Source organism: Dinoponera quadriceps, unplaced genomic scaffold, assembly GCF_001313825.1.
Source record: "Dinoponera quadriceps isolate SergipeBrazil2010 unplaced genomic scaffold, ASM131382v1 scaffold1742, whole genome shotgun sequence".
Lineage (NCBI taxonomy): Eukaryota > Metazoa > Arthropoda > Insecta > Hymenoptera > Formicidae > Dinoponera > Dinoponera quadriceps.
In genome coordinates, this window is record NW_014555803.1 from 7,284 (window position 1) to 23,063 (window position 15,780).

General features: G+C 38.5%; 1 protein-coding gene across 11 annotated transcripts in view; it reads left to right on the top strand.

Moving 5' to 3' along the window:
* LOC106745435 (myotubularin-related protein 3) overlaps nt 1-15,570 on the top strand; it is a 20,723-nt gene extending 5,153 nt beyond the window's left edge. For 9 of the 11 annotated variants that reach the window (XM_014621028.1, XM_014621029.1, XM_014621034.1 and 6 more), the window contains exons 4-16: nt 1,551-1,737; nt 1,819-1,997; nt 2,084-2,315; nt 3,918-4,108; nt 5,004-5,199; nt 5,291-5,476; nt 7,188-7,352; nt 7,455-7,705; nt 8,587-8,826; nt 11,291-11,579; nt 11,749-11,856; nt 11,952-12,136; nt 14,270-15,570. In XM_014621028.1, coding sequence (XP_014476514.1) covers nt 1,551-1,737; nt 1,819-1,997; nt 2,084-2,315; nt 3,918-4,108; nt 5,004-5,199; nt 5,291-5,476; nt 7,188-7,352; nt 7,455-7,705; nt 8,587-8,826; nt 11,291-11,579; nt 11,749-11,856; nt 11,952-12,136; nt 14,270-14,708 — 2,848 coding nt within the window. In that variant the 3' untranslated portion in view covers nt 14,709-15,570. The remainder of the gene's footprint in view (nt 1-1,550; nt 1,738-1,818; nt 1,998-2,083; nt 2,316-3,917; nt 4,109-5,003; nt 5,200-5,290; nt 5,477-7,187; nt 7,353-7,454; nt 7,706-8,586; nt 8,827-11,290; nt 11,580-11,748; nt 11,857-11,951; nt 12,137-14,269) is intronic. The other 2 variants (XM_014621038.1, XM_014621039.1) reach the window with 2 other exon arrangements.
* Nucleotides 15,571-15,780: the final 210 nt, after the last annotated feature.

Consider the following 15,780-nt stretch of genomic DNA (forward strand, 5'->3'; position numbering starts at 1 on the left):
GGTTTTTTTTTTTTAAACCAAAATGCGACTTATTTTTCAACATAGTCTCTTTTTAGCTCGATACATTTTGTCCAACGATATTCCAACTTCTTTAAGCCTTCCAAAAAATACGATTTCTCGAACTCTGCAAAATAGGCGTTTGTTTCAGTAATAACCTTGTTCAATGCGAATTTTTTTTCAACAAGCCATCTCTTCATATTTGTAAAGAGAAAGAAGATCGTAGGAGGCCAAATCTAGAGAATAAGGTGAATTAAAGGAGCAGTTCGTAGGGCAAATCGTAGACCAATTTGGCCTTTAACACATGGAATTTACATTTTTCCATTGTAGTAAAACAACACAAACTTATTCACTTTCGAACGCTGTTAAAAATTTACTATTTGATAGATCTACTTGAAACCTTTGTGTATATGCCTACACAAAGAATGGCAAATGTCACAAATAATATAAAACTTGCTGATCTGAGCGTCATGTCTTATCAAAGTCACTTATCAAATATCCTACGTGTATGTATGTATACAGAGTCCCAAATTAATCTTTGTTCCCGTGGTGTGTAAGTAGAATGGGTAAAACTGAGCAGAAAAGTCATGTACCATTTTGCAAAATTTGCAATAGTTAGTGAGGAATTAATTATTTTGTCTAAGCTAATGAATGCATGGGAAAGGGCAGACTGGACATTGTATAAAGAAAAATGGTTTACCTCTGAAGATCTCCTAGCAACGATGAGCATCATATGATTTCTAAAGGCGGGATAACGCAGCAAGCAGCGAGTGGCATATGACACAGCGCCATGCGTCGAAAAAAGAAACGTCTCTCGTTACTGGTTATCAGTTGATACTAATCGTTACTGGAAAATCTTCAGAAGTAAGCCATTTTCTTTATACAGAGTTGAGCCTACCCCTTTCCAAACGCTCATTAGTTCAGGCAAAATAATTAATTGTTTACTAACTATTGCGAATTTTGCAAAATGATACATGGCTTATCGACTCAATTTCACCCGTTCTACTTGCACACCACGGGAACCGAGATTAATTTGATACACCCTGCATGCGCGCGCGCGCGCACGCACGCACGCTTGCACACACACACACACACACACACACACACACACACACACACACACAAGGATATATATAATAAATATACAAAATAATGCAAATTCGGTGCTTTTATTTTTTGATAATTTCCTATATATATCAAGGATATTTTAGGGTCTAATTTCTAAAAGCGTTAGTCCTAAAATATCTTAAAAAATAGTTGAAGAACCTTGAAGAATAGTTATTTGTAAAAAAATATATAATAATTTTCATAAGACTGTCATATTTTGGTGGAGAAATGTTGCTGGTTTGCATCTATGTTCATAAATTTTAATTTTACACCTTCAATAAGGTTTCAGAGTTGGAAAACAAAATGATATGTCGGTTTTGGTTCTTTTCCTCTACTCTCATTTTTTAGTATTTTTAGTATTCACAAATATATCTTGACATTAAATCGGAGCAGTTTAGTATTCGTGATCTACTTCAACATGAAAAATACTATTGATGATGTTCCAGCTGTGCATTTTCCACTAACGAACATTGTTTGGAGTGGTACAAACGATTACACAAAGTGACCTATCCGCGGAAGAATGTAGAGGATATATTTGCGTTCGCCTATTATGCATGGTCCGTAGAAGAGGGGAAGGATTATCCTAGGCTCGGAAAAGATAATAGTTCTTATATTACCACATTTAATTCAGAGGTAAAAATAAGCAACTTCTACTTATTAATAACTGCGCGGAAATTTGCATCACAGAAGCGTCACGTCGGGACTCTCTTGCAGGTTGAACGATTGAAGTTCAATTTACACGGTACTTGGCGCATAAGTCAAATAAATAAGGATTACCGGATGTGCCCATCCTATCCGCCACAGCTTTTAGTTCCTGCGTGCATTTCCGACGAGACTCTCGAAACTGTTGCCAAATTTAGAAGTTCCAGGCGAATTCCAGCCGTTGTGTGGAGGTATGGTTTCTCGTACAAAATTTCAGTATTCGCATTTGTCCGACTTGTTATATCTGACATTGCTTTGACATTTGCTCGTTTTCAAGGCATGTGAATAATGGCGCGGTGATAGCTCGCAGTAGCCAACCGGAGGTTGGTTGGCTCGGCTGGAGAAGTTCCGAGGATGAGGATCTTCTGAGAGCCCTCGCGGATGCGTGCTCCTACGATCAAGGCGAATGCACAATAATAGATTCACCAATCACATACTCCGACGCCGGTGACGACACGATTACACCAAGTCCGCCTAAGGTAGGACCGCCTAAGGTAGGACCACCTAAGGTAGATCCTATGTACCATCTAAAAATTATTCAAATTCATAAAGTTTGTCTCAGCCACCATTCTCGGAAAAAGAAGACACGAAATGTATCTTTATGTATTTAAAATAGTTGGTCCGTGACAATATTGTTAGAAAGATAATGGTTAATACAATTCTGAGAAATTCGACGAATCTGTGTTGAATGTTTATAAACGTGATTTATGATACACTGGCACTATAGCAAGAGAATATCAAATGTATAAGGTGTTAAAAAAATCATTCGATATTTATATGGTAGGTAGTACACTATAAGAAGTGTTCCATGTGTCTTAATTCCATTTCTATACACGTTTGGCATCTTCTTCCAGAGTCGCGAACTCTCTTGAAAATTCAAATCCTCCGTCGAATTATTTGACAAGCACGCTGGATTCAGTCACGCAATTCTTCTGTCACTTATCAGCGAAGAATATATTATGTTTTTTTAAATATCCCCATAAAAAAAGTTCGAGAGATTTAAATCAAGGGATCGAGGGGCATGCAACGTCAAATCCACCATTGATGGCCTTTTTTTTTTAATGGAGATATTTGAAAAGCATTCTTCGCCGATAAATTACTTGGAAAAATTACGTGAATCCAGCGTGCTTGTGAAATAATTCGACGGAAACCTAGAATTTTCAAGAGAGTTCGTGACTTTTAAGAAGAAGATGCCAAACATATATGGAGATGGAAGGAGAACATGTGAAACCTTCTGTTAAATATCGAGATAGTAATTTAGACAGATTATCTTCTCACGTCGCATGCGACACGTAGAAGCCAGTAAGTCAATCATGATATTAACATATAAAAATATTTATATCCTAGAAACGGCTGAGCTTTCGACCTATGTTTATTAAATTTTTTAAAACACGATATAATATTTAAAAATCCATAAAATCATTTTTCACGCTTTGACGCATAATATTTTTTGCTGGGACTACCCGTGTTAAGCATGTTTGTGAATATATCGTATATACCGATAGATTCACATGAATGCACGTTACTAGAGAAATTATCATAGCGTTGAATTTTCATATTTTTCTCTATTTTTCACATTTTTATATATTGATTGTAGATTTTTAAAGTTGTTTAACCATTCTACTTTTAAAAAGATATTATGTTTTTATATCTAACCAAAAAGCACCAAACGAAATAGTGCATATAATATTGCCAAATCTTTATATATTAGCTGTCATGTACTTCAGTCGTTATCAGAAATTGTGTATTTTACATTTCAATTTCTGAAGAACTAGAACTAGATCTTTAACGATCTTGTAATTTTTTTATAATATTTCTCGAAGTCTTTTATTGTATTCTTATTTTCCATTAAAACCGTAAAAGTTAGATTACTAGAATTAAAAACATGGTATCGGAAGCCGTTTTCTTATCTGTGATATAAATAATGCTAAATTTGACTTCAATTATCTCAGCTTCAGTATAGTCAATCTTTTTCTAATTTCACATATTTATAGATCGTGTTTCGATTAATATGTTAAAATTTGAAAAGATTCCTCAGAAAATAAATTCACGGACCAATTATCTTAAATAAGCGAGCGATTAATCGTAAAAACGTAATTCTCGTCTTGCAGAAAGTCTTAATCGTTGATGCCAGGTCGTACACGACAGCCGTAGCGAATCGTGCACGTGGCGGCGGTTGCGAGTGCCCCGAGTATTATCCGAGTTGCGACATACAGTTTATGAATCTGCCGAACATCCATTCGATACGGAAGAGCTTTCACGCGCTGAGACAGCTTTGTGCATCAGACGCGGATCAGCCCAAGTGAGTATCTTCGGATTGTCAAGTTCGTTTTCGCGCGATCAGCTCAATAATTCTTATTTTAAGTGATAATCCTCGATTAAGACTCCTAGTCTCTCACTCTGTAGTTTAATGACGTCAAGAGCGAGAAAACGTGCGAAATATTTATGAAATATAAATTAAATTAAAAAGATGTGCCCATAAAGAGACACTTGCAATTGATTGAGTGCATTTATGAAGTATTCCGAAAACTTCTTTTGCTCTAAAAATCGATGAGTAATCGTAAGATTAACACAACGCGCAACCTTTCTTTTTAGCTTATCTCTTATCATGATTTCATTACGTTAATTTTATACGGTTATTTATTGATTGTTAAAGTAAAAGTGGAAGAGGAAAACATTTTCGAAATGTTTTACAAATATGCTTAAGGCTTTCGATCCCTTGCTGCAGTTATCCTGTTTGATGACGTCAGAAGCGAGAAATCACATGCCCGAAATTCTCGCGAAATATATTGAATTCAAGGTATATATCCATAAAGTGATATTTGCGATCGATTGCGAGCGCATTTGTGAAATATTCCGGAAACTTTCCTTCTGCTCCAACAATTGATGAATAACTATAAAATTAACATGATTCGCAATTTTCCTTTCCAGCCTGTCTTTTATGATTTTGTCGCGTTAATTTAATGCGGCTATTTAGCGATTGTTAAAGCAAAAGGGAAGTTTCCAGAACATTTTACAAATATACTCAATCAATCATACGTATCATTTTATGGACGTATGATTCGATATTTCGACATATTCCACGAGGGCTTTGGGCAAACTTTTCCTCGCTTCTCGATGTCGTCAGCCAAAATGGCTGCGGCGAGGAAACAAAGACCCTTCATTCCAATTCTTCATCGCCCCGACTTTTCGCGCAGTTGGCTGAGTTTGCTGGAAGGGACGCGATGGTTGCAACATATGTCCGGCTTGTTGCGGGCAGCAGTTACCGTGGCGTCTGCGATCGAGAGAGACGGTCGGCCGGTACTGGTGCATTGCAGCGACGGCTGGGACAGGACACCGCAGATCGTGGCGTTGGCGCAGATACTGCTCGACCCGTATTACCGCACTATGGAGGTTCGTTCACTTTTCATAGGCAGCACGATAGATATCCAAGCCGTGTTTGCTCTCTTTCTTGCGCTGATCCATTTCATTTCTGGGGGTTTAGGGATTCCAAGTTCTGTGCGAGAGAGAGTGGCTAGACTTCGGACACAAGTTCGCAGATCGATGCGGCCAAACCATCGGCTGCGATGACCCCAACGAACGTTGCCCGGTATTCCTTCAGTGGCTCGACTGCGTCCATCAATTGATTCTGCAGTTCCAGTGTAGCTTTCAAATGTCCGCCGCGTACCTCGTGAGTATAAACCGGAACTCGAGACATCGCGGATTCGATCGAATTGTAGACCAATGCTCGAGATTACTTGCACTTCCTGCCTGATTTTCCAGGGCTATGCCTGTTTCCTCCCCCTCGCTGCACCCATCGAGCCATGCGATTGACAATCGTTGCGCTCAACCTCGGGGCCGTCGACTTTGTCAGATCTGTTAGATCTCTCTCCCTAATTTCAAAGAAGCTTTTGTTATAACTAATCTTCTGTGTGTGTTATTTTTATACGCTCTGTCAGTATAATAATACTGTTATGATTATGATAGAATCTTGATTGCAATAAGAATTTTTCAATAATTAGGGAATGTCTCACAAATTTTATGAATTCGATGGTCCTGAGGCGCGCCATTAAAATCTCAAATAATAACCTGGACATCTCCGACTTTTTAATGAAAAAATGGCGTTTAGTTTGTCACTAGCCTATCTATTTATGAGAGATATCTACAATATCGAATTCAAGCACATCTTTCCGAAGATATATATATGATATTCATCTTATTATATAGAACTACTATTATATGAATTGTATATAATATGTGTATATAGAGTATATTAGAGTAGATTAAAAGTTCGGAAACAGCCAATTATCTCCGAAATAATTAGTTTTATGGGAAAATATTTGGGACCAAACTTGCAGTGTTAAAAAAATTATACTAGATGGCAATGTCTCTGTGATATTGAAATGACCTTGGAATGATCCACCAGCATGACCTTAAAAGACTGAAATATGTACCTCCACTTTTTAGTACAGATTTTGATAATTGATGCCGAGATCTTTTCAAAACGCTATGATAATGTCCAATTTGGGTTTTCAGTTCAAAAGCTAGAAGAATTAAATGATGACTTGCCGCCAGCATCAGCGTTATCTGATGGACACCGCGGGAAAATTGTTTGGTCGGACTTTCATTTCACCCTGTGACCCTGAAAAGAGCCGATCACACAATCGATCTTTCCTGTGATCTAAAAAAACTTCCCCGCGGTGATTATCGAGTAATGCTGATGCTGTTGATAAGTCAACATTTAACCCTTCTATCTTCTAAAAAGATCCGAATTGGACATTACTATAATGTTTTGAAAAGTAACTACGTCAATTATCAGGTTCTGTAATAAAAAGTGGAGATACCTAAATAAATTTCTTAAGATCATCTTGACAGGTCATTTCAAGCTCATAGAGATGTTGCTATCTGATATAATTTTTTGGACACTGCAAATTTGGTCTCGAACATTTTCTTATAAAACCAGTTATTTCGGAGATAATTAGCTGTATCCGAACTTTTAAATTATATATGTATAATTTATATAAAAATAGATTTTTTTAATGTCTGCTATTTTTTTGTAATTTATTTATTATCGTTCATCTTTCATCTTCGAATAACATTTAGTTAGAGTCCTTTTGTTTGACGAGTCTTCGGTTCTGCCATTTTTTATCGAATAAGAAACCAGACCAATCAGTAAAAAGTTGGAGATATCCAGTCCAGACTCTTTCTCGAAGGGCTCTATGCGCTGCAATTGACAATCGTTTGGCTCGATTGATGAGCGGAAGATAGATAAGAGGAAAAAAATAGCCCTTGAAGATCGCCTCGAAGGTGCAAATTATTCCGAGCATTATATGGTTGAGCTGTGCAAGTTTGCGGACTTTCGTCGAGCGACATTCCTCATATTGCGATTATCTGTCTTCTAGGTGAAGCTGGCGCAGCACACGTACTCGCAACTGTTCGGCACATTCCTGTGCAACACTAGGCAGGAGAGGCGGCAACTGAGAATACGCGAGCGCACGTTCTCCGTGTGGCGTTTCCTCAACTCCACCGCATTCGTGAATCACTTGTATTCGCCGCTGAAGAACCAAGTGCGTATTCGCGCATCGTGTTATCACATGGTGTGGTTTCGTATTCTAAACCGTGTTAAGCGATTAGTCGTTATCTATATGTTCGGTTTCCCATGTCATCAGGTATTGTGGCCGAGCTGTAACGTGCGCGACCTCGTCCTGTGGTCCGAGGTGTATTTAGGCTCAATGGAATCCTCGCTCGGCGTCAAAGACGATAAACAGAGAGTGACGATGATAGACATCGAAGGTGGCGACAGCGAAGAGCCGCAAGGGCAAATGACGAAGACGAGGTCATACGGCGACCTCATGCACGCGCCTGATCATGCGGTTTACTTGCACCGAAGGCTTAGCGATCCAAGTATTTCTGTAGAGAAGTACGTAGTCTATGATGGGTCGCGGGCTACCTAAAATGTACAAAAACAACGGATAGTAAGAAAACTACATAGGGCAATGATCACGTGATTTTTCCTCTAGAGCGAATACGTGAAGTGAAATATTTTCAAATTAAAAAATTTTTCACGAACTCAAATTAAAGGAGGAGGTTCATAAACCTCCTGGGGGTTGATCATGAATTTTTTCATCCATTATGAAAAATATAAATTTTCTAATTTGAAAACATTTTGAATTTTCACTTTTCACATTTCCGTCTTGGGGAAAAATGATGTACGATCTATATTTAAATTTAATTTGCATATATTTGCAGTGTAAATGTAGGAGTATAGATTAATGAACTTTAATGTCGGTTAAAGTTGATTAATTTCGAGTTAATCAATGTGGATCTCCACATACACACCACATTGCAAATGTATGCAAATTAGACCTGCGGCTTGAGTTTTGTTATCTGTTGTTTTTATACATTTGAGACAAGTTGAATCAAAGAATTTTACAGTAATTTAATCGCGAACTACTTGACGCGGCGACGAGCGTTCTGCGTGTGATGTACAGTATATAAAAAAGTATTTGCACAATCTATTTCTTCTGTTTCGTTTTGGTTTTCTGAGATAATTATACACACTAAGGGTAGGAGATATTATTTCAAGGTGTATGTGTTAGAACTGTTTTCATTTGTATATTGACATGAGTTGAATAAAGTGTTCTTTTCAAAATCCCGAGAAAGGCGGAGTGTGCAAATACTTCTTTTATCCGCTGTGTATGTGTGTGTGTCTGTGTGCGCGCGCGCGCGTACATATATGTATATGCACTCACCTGACACGATCGTTCAATTTCACGAGTCTCTCCTGTGTTTCTTTCGCAGAAAATTCGATTCTCTGACGCTTGAGACTGAAATGGATTCCAAGGACGCGAAGAGCGTGGACGATAATCAGAATCGAGCCGCGAGCGACAACCTATCGGAGACTGATATTAAACTAAAAAAATGCATTGCGAATCAAACATCCAGCGATTCGCCGGCCAACCCGTCGGTAGACAGTTCCACCGACACTCTGATACCCAACAACGACTCGATCGTGCCCGCAATAAATAACGAGAAGGAAGTGTAAGTATATACCTTTTACCGCTCAGCTTTATTACGTTATTTCCATGCGGTAGCCTCGAGAATTTCATGCGGCGAGCGTTTCTTTCGATTCTACATCAGAAAACGTGAACTAGTGCATTTCTTTACGTTAAATCGTGAACGGATACAAACTGAAGACTAACGGAAAGAGAGAGAGAGAGAGAGAGAGAGAGAGAGAGAGAGACGAAGGTTGCAGATCGAATCACGCTCACGACACTCGCGGTCAGTCCGATTTAGGAGCGCACTAACGACGATTTCACTTTGGATCACCTGTACTTGTCCCATGAACGCGCTTCTTAGTGTCATGTAAGCTAAAAGAACAAATTAAAGTCATAAATCCACTTTCCAATGGGGAACAATAAAAGAAAAATTGTGTGAACATTGAGTAAGGATCTTAATAACGGATGAGGTAGTGTTATTGCAGTTGATAGAAACTGCACTTCGAATTCGGAGGATGGAAATGATGAATGTATGAATTTCATGAATCGCTCATCTTCAAATAATGATGAAGATGAAGAGAAAACTACAAGGGATTTGCATAAGACTTGAATTTTAATAAAAAACAGGACAAATTTGGACAGAAATTTTTTTAATCGTTTCTAACAAGATTTGTATTGGTCTTCTTTTTCATACGGCGATCCACTTCCAAATCATGGGCACTGTGGGTATGTGACGTCACAAATCTGTGATGTTCTTTGCTCATGAAAAACGCTTAGGAAGTAAATCAGATTGATTATAAACGCACTAATAGTGTTGTGAGCATAATTCGGATAGAGTTACTATAATAAGAGTCTGTACACCGCCGCCATGTTGAGGTTAAAACCGAAAGTTCACAGCCATAATGCGCGAAATGTTCAAATACTATAATATTAAAATGAGTGCGAACGAAAATATTTGTTCTTAATGACTTGGTAATAATATTTTTTATGTTAGCGTAAATATGACAAATATTTCCTTTCAACAAAACATTATTTTTTTAATAGAACTCACTGTGATTCCTTTTCTTTTGGAAAATAACACATCTTTATTCCTTTTGTTGATAAATTACTATAATGTTAGGCAACACAATCAGGTATTTTAATATACTGTAATAGAGGATAGATTAAATAATATAACTCACACTAAAAAAGCATAAAATATATGCTAAAATTTAGTTTGTACAAATATTATTATGCATTTATCTTTTTATTTCTATAAAGATATTAATCATAATATATGAAATACATAAACTCATTTTTCTTTAATTAATTAATTAAATTAATTAATATTTCATAGACTTCATAGATGGCAAATCTTTGTTTATGTTGTCGTCTCAGGATTGGCAAGAAAATTCGAGTAAGTGGAAAAAACCATAATAAATTACAATTTTTACTGTCCTTGAGACTTGATCCAATAGAATTAACTGACAAAAATCATAAAAAGGATCAATACATAACATTAAAATATATATTTATATAACTTTTAGTATTTTTTGCTTTAATTAATAAATCATATTAACTGTTATAACCTAAAGAAAAATGAGGTCAATATAATAATGAAGTCTTTTTTAATTCAAATTAATATATAAAGTACATTTTTTTAACACAAATTTTGAGATATATATGTCATATTGGTATAAATTTCATATTGGTTTTTAGTTTAATAAGAGAAATAATAGCAATAAAATTAAAAACGTTTATCGATTTAGTTCCCTTTATGTCTATTTTAACTTTATCACACTTTTGAAGATACTGTTTCAATTTGGAGCTTTTGAACTTATTAATATTCCACGAATAATATATTCTTGCTTATCGACAAATTATCGACAAGTTATCAACAAAACAGGATACAAAGTCTACACAACGTCTTTGTGTCTTCTTATGCATTTTTTAAATTACTTTTATCATTAATTAACTACTTCACTATTAAACGATAAACGTAAATACAATAAACCTCAAGGTTATGATGCGTCCGACAGGTTGACGGGCCCAATTTTACTAAAAAGAACGATAAACATATAATATAACATAGCTGCCAAAATTTATAGGAAGTATGATCGCACGTTTTTCGCTTGTATCTTATGCGCAGATTTTTCCGTAGAGGATCATAGCTAGGATTATAAAGTGCCCCGAGCTGCCCCTGAGAAATTGATATATCCTAATAATTTTTTTTTTTTTTTTTTTTTAAGAAAATTTTTTCCAGTGTTTCCGGAAAATATTGGTTTTTACTACAGGCATGGACTTGATCCAAAAAGTCTGGAATTTTGCCAACTCCGTTGTCACCGCGCTGATAACTTTAATATCATTCCAATCGAAAGCTTACCAAACCAAACCTGACGGAGCCAATGAAAAATTATACGTACGGTGCCCAGGCTCTTATTACAAGGACTTGAAATTCGGTGGTCGTACAGCCGGATAAACTGCCCGCGAGAATCCGTTCATAAGATATCCGATTCGGGAATTTGCAGGACACAGGCGAATTTGTCGCGGGACATCGTGTCGCCGTGGATCGAGACCGGCACTACAGGACGCGCCGCCGCCTGCTCGTCGTGCAGCCGCAATCATAACGAGGGTAGTGACGTGAGTGATACTAGCGCCCCATTGATATCAAGAACTCCCAGTAGCATATGCCCAGCTTCTCCTACCCATCAGGACGTTATACTAGATAATCCTGACTGGCTGGACGACGTTGATGGTCTTCCCGTCATATGTTGCGACGTCCAAATGCGAATACAGCAAATTATCGTAGAGCATAAGGTATTTGGAAAATGCACTTATCAGTACTATTTAACACGCCCCCGGCGAGTTCCCTGATGAAGTAACCCGGCGACGTGTTATATATTCGTTACACATACCGGCCGAATCGGCCGGTGTATATAAATAATTGCGAAGGCACGTGTTGAACTCTCCCGACCGCTTTTTCCAGCTTAAGGAGGAGGCCTTGAGGAAGGAGTTGCACACGACAAGGCTGGCGCTACTGAAACAAGTATGCAATCACAATCACAATATAGATACCGATCGCATCGACGACATCGTGAGTAGAGCTATGATAGACCTTAACCTGTTGTTCGCTTTCGCGTCTCGTATCGCGCGACGGAAAACTTACTTTGCGACTCACTTTGCGTGCAGGGCTCGTTACCGGACTCGGTGGGAAGCGTCGGCGAGCACGGCGAGTCTTTACCGTCGGACATGTCGTGGGAAGCCGTGGACGAGCTGGCCCCGGCGCCTACTCTTTGGGTACCCGATCACGCAGTGACACAGTGCATGGGATGCAACACGAAATTCTGGCTCGGTAGACGTAAGCATCACTGCAGGTATGCATTTCGCGCCAAGCGAATAGATTTGCTAGATTCGCTAACGATTGAGCAGAGAGACGACACAAGCACTATATAAAGACTACACACAGAAAAATATCATTCTACTGCTAAAAAGAGCAATTGCTCGGTTTACTTTCCTTCATTCAAGTAATCTGGTTATCTTTAACGAAGAATGTTTTCTGAATAACAGTCTTAAAATATGTTTATCACAAATTTGAAAAAAATTTGTTGTTATTACGCATTAAAAAGAAAAATTTTATTAGCTTTTCTAGAATATTATAAAAGATACAAATTAAAAAGTTCTTTGATATCAAGAAAAGGATGAATAAAACTAATAAGAGTCAAAGTACGTTTTTTTTTTAAATATCATTAATGTAAACAAAGTAATAAGTTACGTTATGACAAACATTTATTCTTAAATTAAGACGATGTTAAAATCAGCAGTTTAAAAAAGTCTATTCGATTTTGTTTGTGAGCGAATGCACTAGCTTTCTCGCGTGCAATGCTCCGCTGGATCTGCCCAGCGCAGGGCACGGAATGCAAGGAAGGATCGGTGTGGTGATTGAAATTCTTGAAATCGAGCTGCGGTTGTGCAATGGTTTATTCTTCTGTCGCGATAGAATGGCGATTTGTCCTTTACAATAAGAGGCGTGATGAAGTTCTTCCTTGTCGTGTGCCACGCACACCGCGGTTACAAGACGCAACACGATTCCAGTCGATCACAACGTTCAAAATGACAATTATAATTAACTGATAAACCGACAATCACTCGCGAAGTAGTCACGAGGCCGCGAAAGATGTCTCGTAACGAGATGAAGAAAATCGTGAGATTGATGTCTCGCACGGACGGTTGACCCGTAGCGAGCCGAGATACGCGAACTATTAGACCCGAACAGCGTGGTCTAATATTGAAAAAGTCTCTCTTGCTGAGAGTTCGCTTAACGTTTCTTTAACGGTCTCTGGTGCTCTCAAGGCACCTAGTTTATATACCGATATAACGCGTGGTTTTTTTTTTCAGCGGAACGAATAGATTGATCGACCTTCGATCGGACGAAGCCTTTTCGATCATGTTTTTGATACGATGTGACAATTCGGTGTTCTTCTACCCGAACACGTGATGAGACACGCGTGCTTCATGTTTACTTATGTTGTTGTTGGTTAGTAATCCGCGTGTTATTGTTTAGAACACGTGAGATCGTTTGCCGCATCATGCTCGGCTCACATGATGAACATGATAACNCGAATTTTGAACAGATTTATTTCCGTTCTACCGTTGTAATTTAAATCTAATCGACGATTAACAGAGTTAACCAATAGCATTGGTCAATTAGCCGATCAATATAACTGGTCATTTCCGTTGAGTTAACAGCCAATTAGATGTATCTAATCGCCAGTTTTTCTAATCTAATAATAGATCAGATAAATTATGATAGTAGAAACGGGCATTTGACTATTTGACTTTAACATCGTCCTAATTTGAGAATAAATTCTTGTCATAATATAATTTATTACTTTGTTTGCATTAGTAGTATTAAAAACTTCTATTTTAATTCTTATTAAGTCTACTTATCATTTCATTGATTCAATATTATACAATTTTATCGGAGAAAAGTTAGATTCGGTTAATTGAAATAACCCGATTTTTATTTTAATTTAACCCTTAAATGCATAGTGTTGCAAATTTGCAACATATTTATTTTTCCTTTTTGTCGAGATCAAAGGCACACCTAAACGTGGAAGACCAAATTCTTCCTTAGAACGAAATATACAATCCAAAAGGCACAAAGGCAATGCTCAACATATGCCTTAGATTTTTTTAAATATTTTTATCATTTTCTGGGACTGCCTATGAACCTAAAAAAAAATAATTCAGTAATAAAAAAAATCCATGCATTTAAGGGTTAATACTTGCGACTATCGAGTACCAAAACTAAAACTAGGATTGAGAATATATTTCGAATAAATTTGACGCTTACGATGAACTTGTGACGCAACACGGACATGTAAATCTATGAAAAGTACCAGAAACAAGTTCACATTTGCTTGTATGCAGCATTGTATTTTTCTGCGTGTAAGAAGGCGAAAGTGCCGAGTAAGAGAAGAAAGCAACCATTCGCATGTCGCGTACAGATGCTGCGGCAAGATCTTCTGTGCCGACTGTTCCGAGAACTTCATCCCGCTGCCTAGTGAGCAGCTTTACAATCCAGTGAGGGTATGCAGCGACTGTTTCTCGCGGCTGCAGCCGCCTCACAGCGTGAGCTCCTGCCAATGCAACGCCCGTCAACAGCATCAGGGTAAGACGGAGAACGAGAACGAGATGATGACGCCTCCGATGACAGCGATCAACGGCGGCACGGAGATCACGATGACGGCGACGACGACGACGTCGATGACGACGATGACGACGATGACGACAAGTACGATCCTACATCCTCCTCCCCCGCCGCTGCAGGCGTGTCTGAGAATGAAGAACTTGCCCACGACGAAAGACACCTGCTGCGACAATTTGCTGCAGGCAGCGCACCAGAAGGCGCAACCGTCCGTGGTCGCGGCGGCAACGGCGAACTGAGAGAGAGACTTGCTCTTCGCGACGAAGATATGAGCGAGAAAGGAAGAAAAAGTCGAAGAGGGAAAGAGGCCCGTTGTTAGGGATGTAGAGTCCCCGCTGTTCGCCGGCCGATCGCCGTGAAAGCGTGTCGTCGTCGTCCAGTTATGCGCAACTGCGCGCTCTCTCTCTCGCCACCGTCGGATTTCTACCACGGATTCGTATTGCCGTCGGTTCATGCGCGACGCGCGGACTAACTACCGCGACTAGATTCTCCTAAACGATCTAATATTTATTGCTAGAATAACAATTTGCGTACGCGAGAGAGGAAATGTATAGTGGGTACGGGAAGAGAGGGGAGGAGGCTCCGGTCCGTCGAGATTGTGGAGGAAATAGGGACGGAGAAAGAAGGAGGGGGAGAGAAAAGAGCGCAAGATAGGGTCAGTATACGAGGTTGTAAATATCTTAGGAATATTTCGAGCTAAGATTTCCGGCTTTTTCTGAGAAAGGGGAGGGAGAGATCCTCCGAGCTGTTACCTGACTCCAGGTATCTCCGCGTTGAGGATGCTGAAAGTGGCAAGTTTGTGGACAGGCTGTGATTGACGTCTACTTTAAAAAAATAAATTAAAAAAAGAGAAAATAAATGAAGGAAAAAAATAAAAAAGTGCGACTATATATGGAGCGAAAGATGCTAATTAATTGTCAATTGATTGTGAGGAGAAAGCGTTTGTTAATTAGCGACCGGGTCGAGCGAAAGGTAGAGAGAGAGAGAGAGAGAGAGAGAGAGAGAGAGAGAGAGAGANGAAACCGATGAAACCGTATTTCTTATATTGCCGCCGAGCTGTACAAGAATTGGGATAATTAAATATCATTATCGCATTGCACATATCTGTCGGACTCGCATCTCCAAACCCACATTATTCCATCGATCCTTTTGCTGCCATTGCACATGCCGTGGTGTGAAAATAAAGTTCTTGGTCAAAACTGAATCACGGTAAAAATGATTTATATATGCAGAAAATGTCTTGAAAGAAAAAAATAACTATTTGTAAATAATTCAACATTTATTTCACTTCCTTTTTACACAAACAAATAC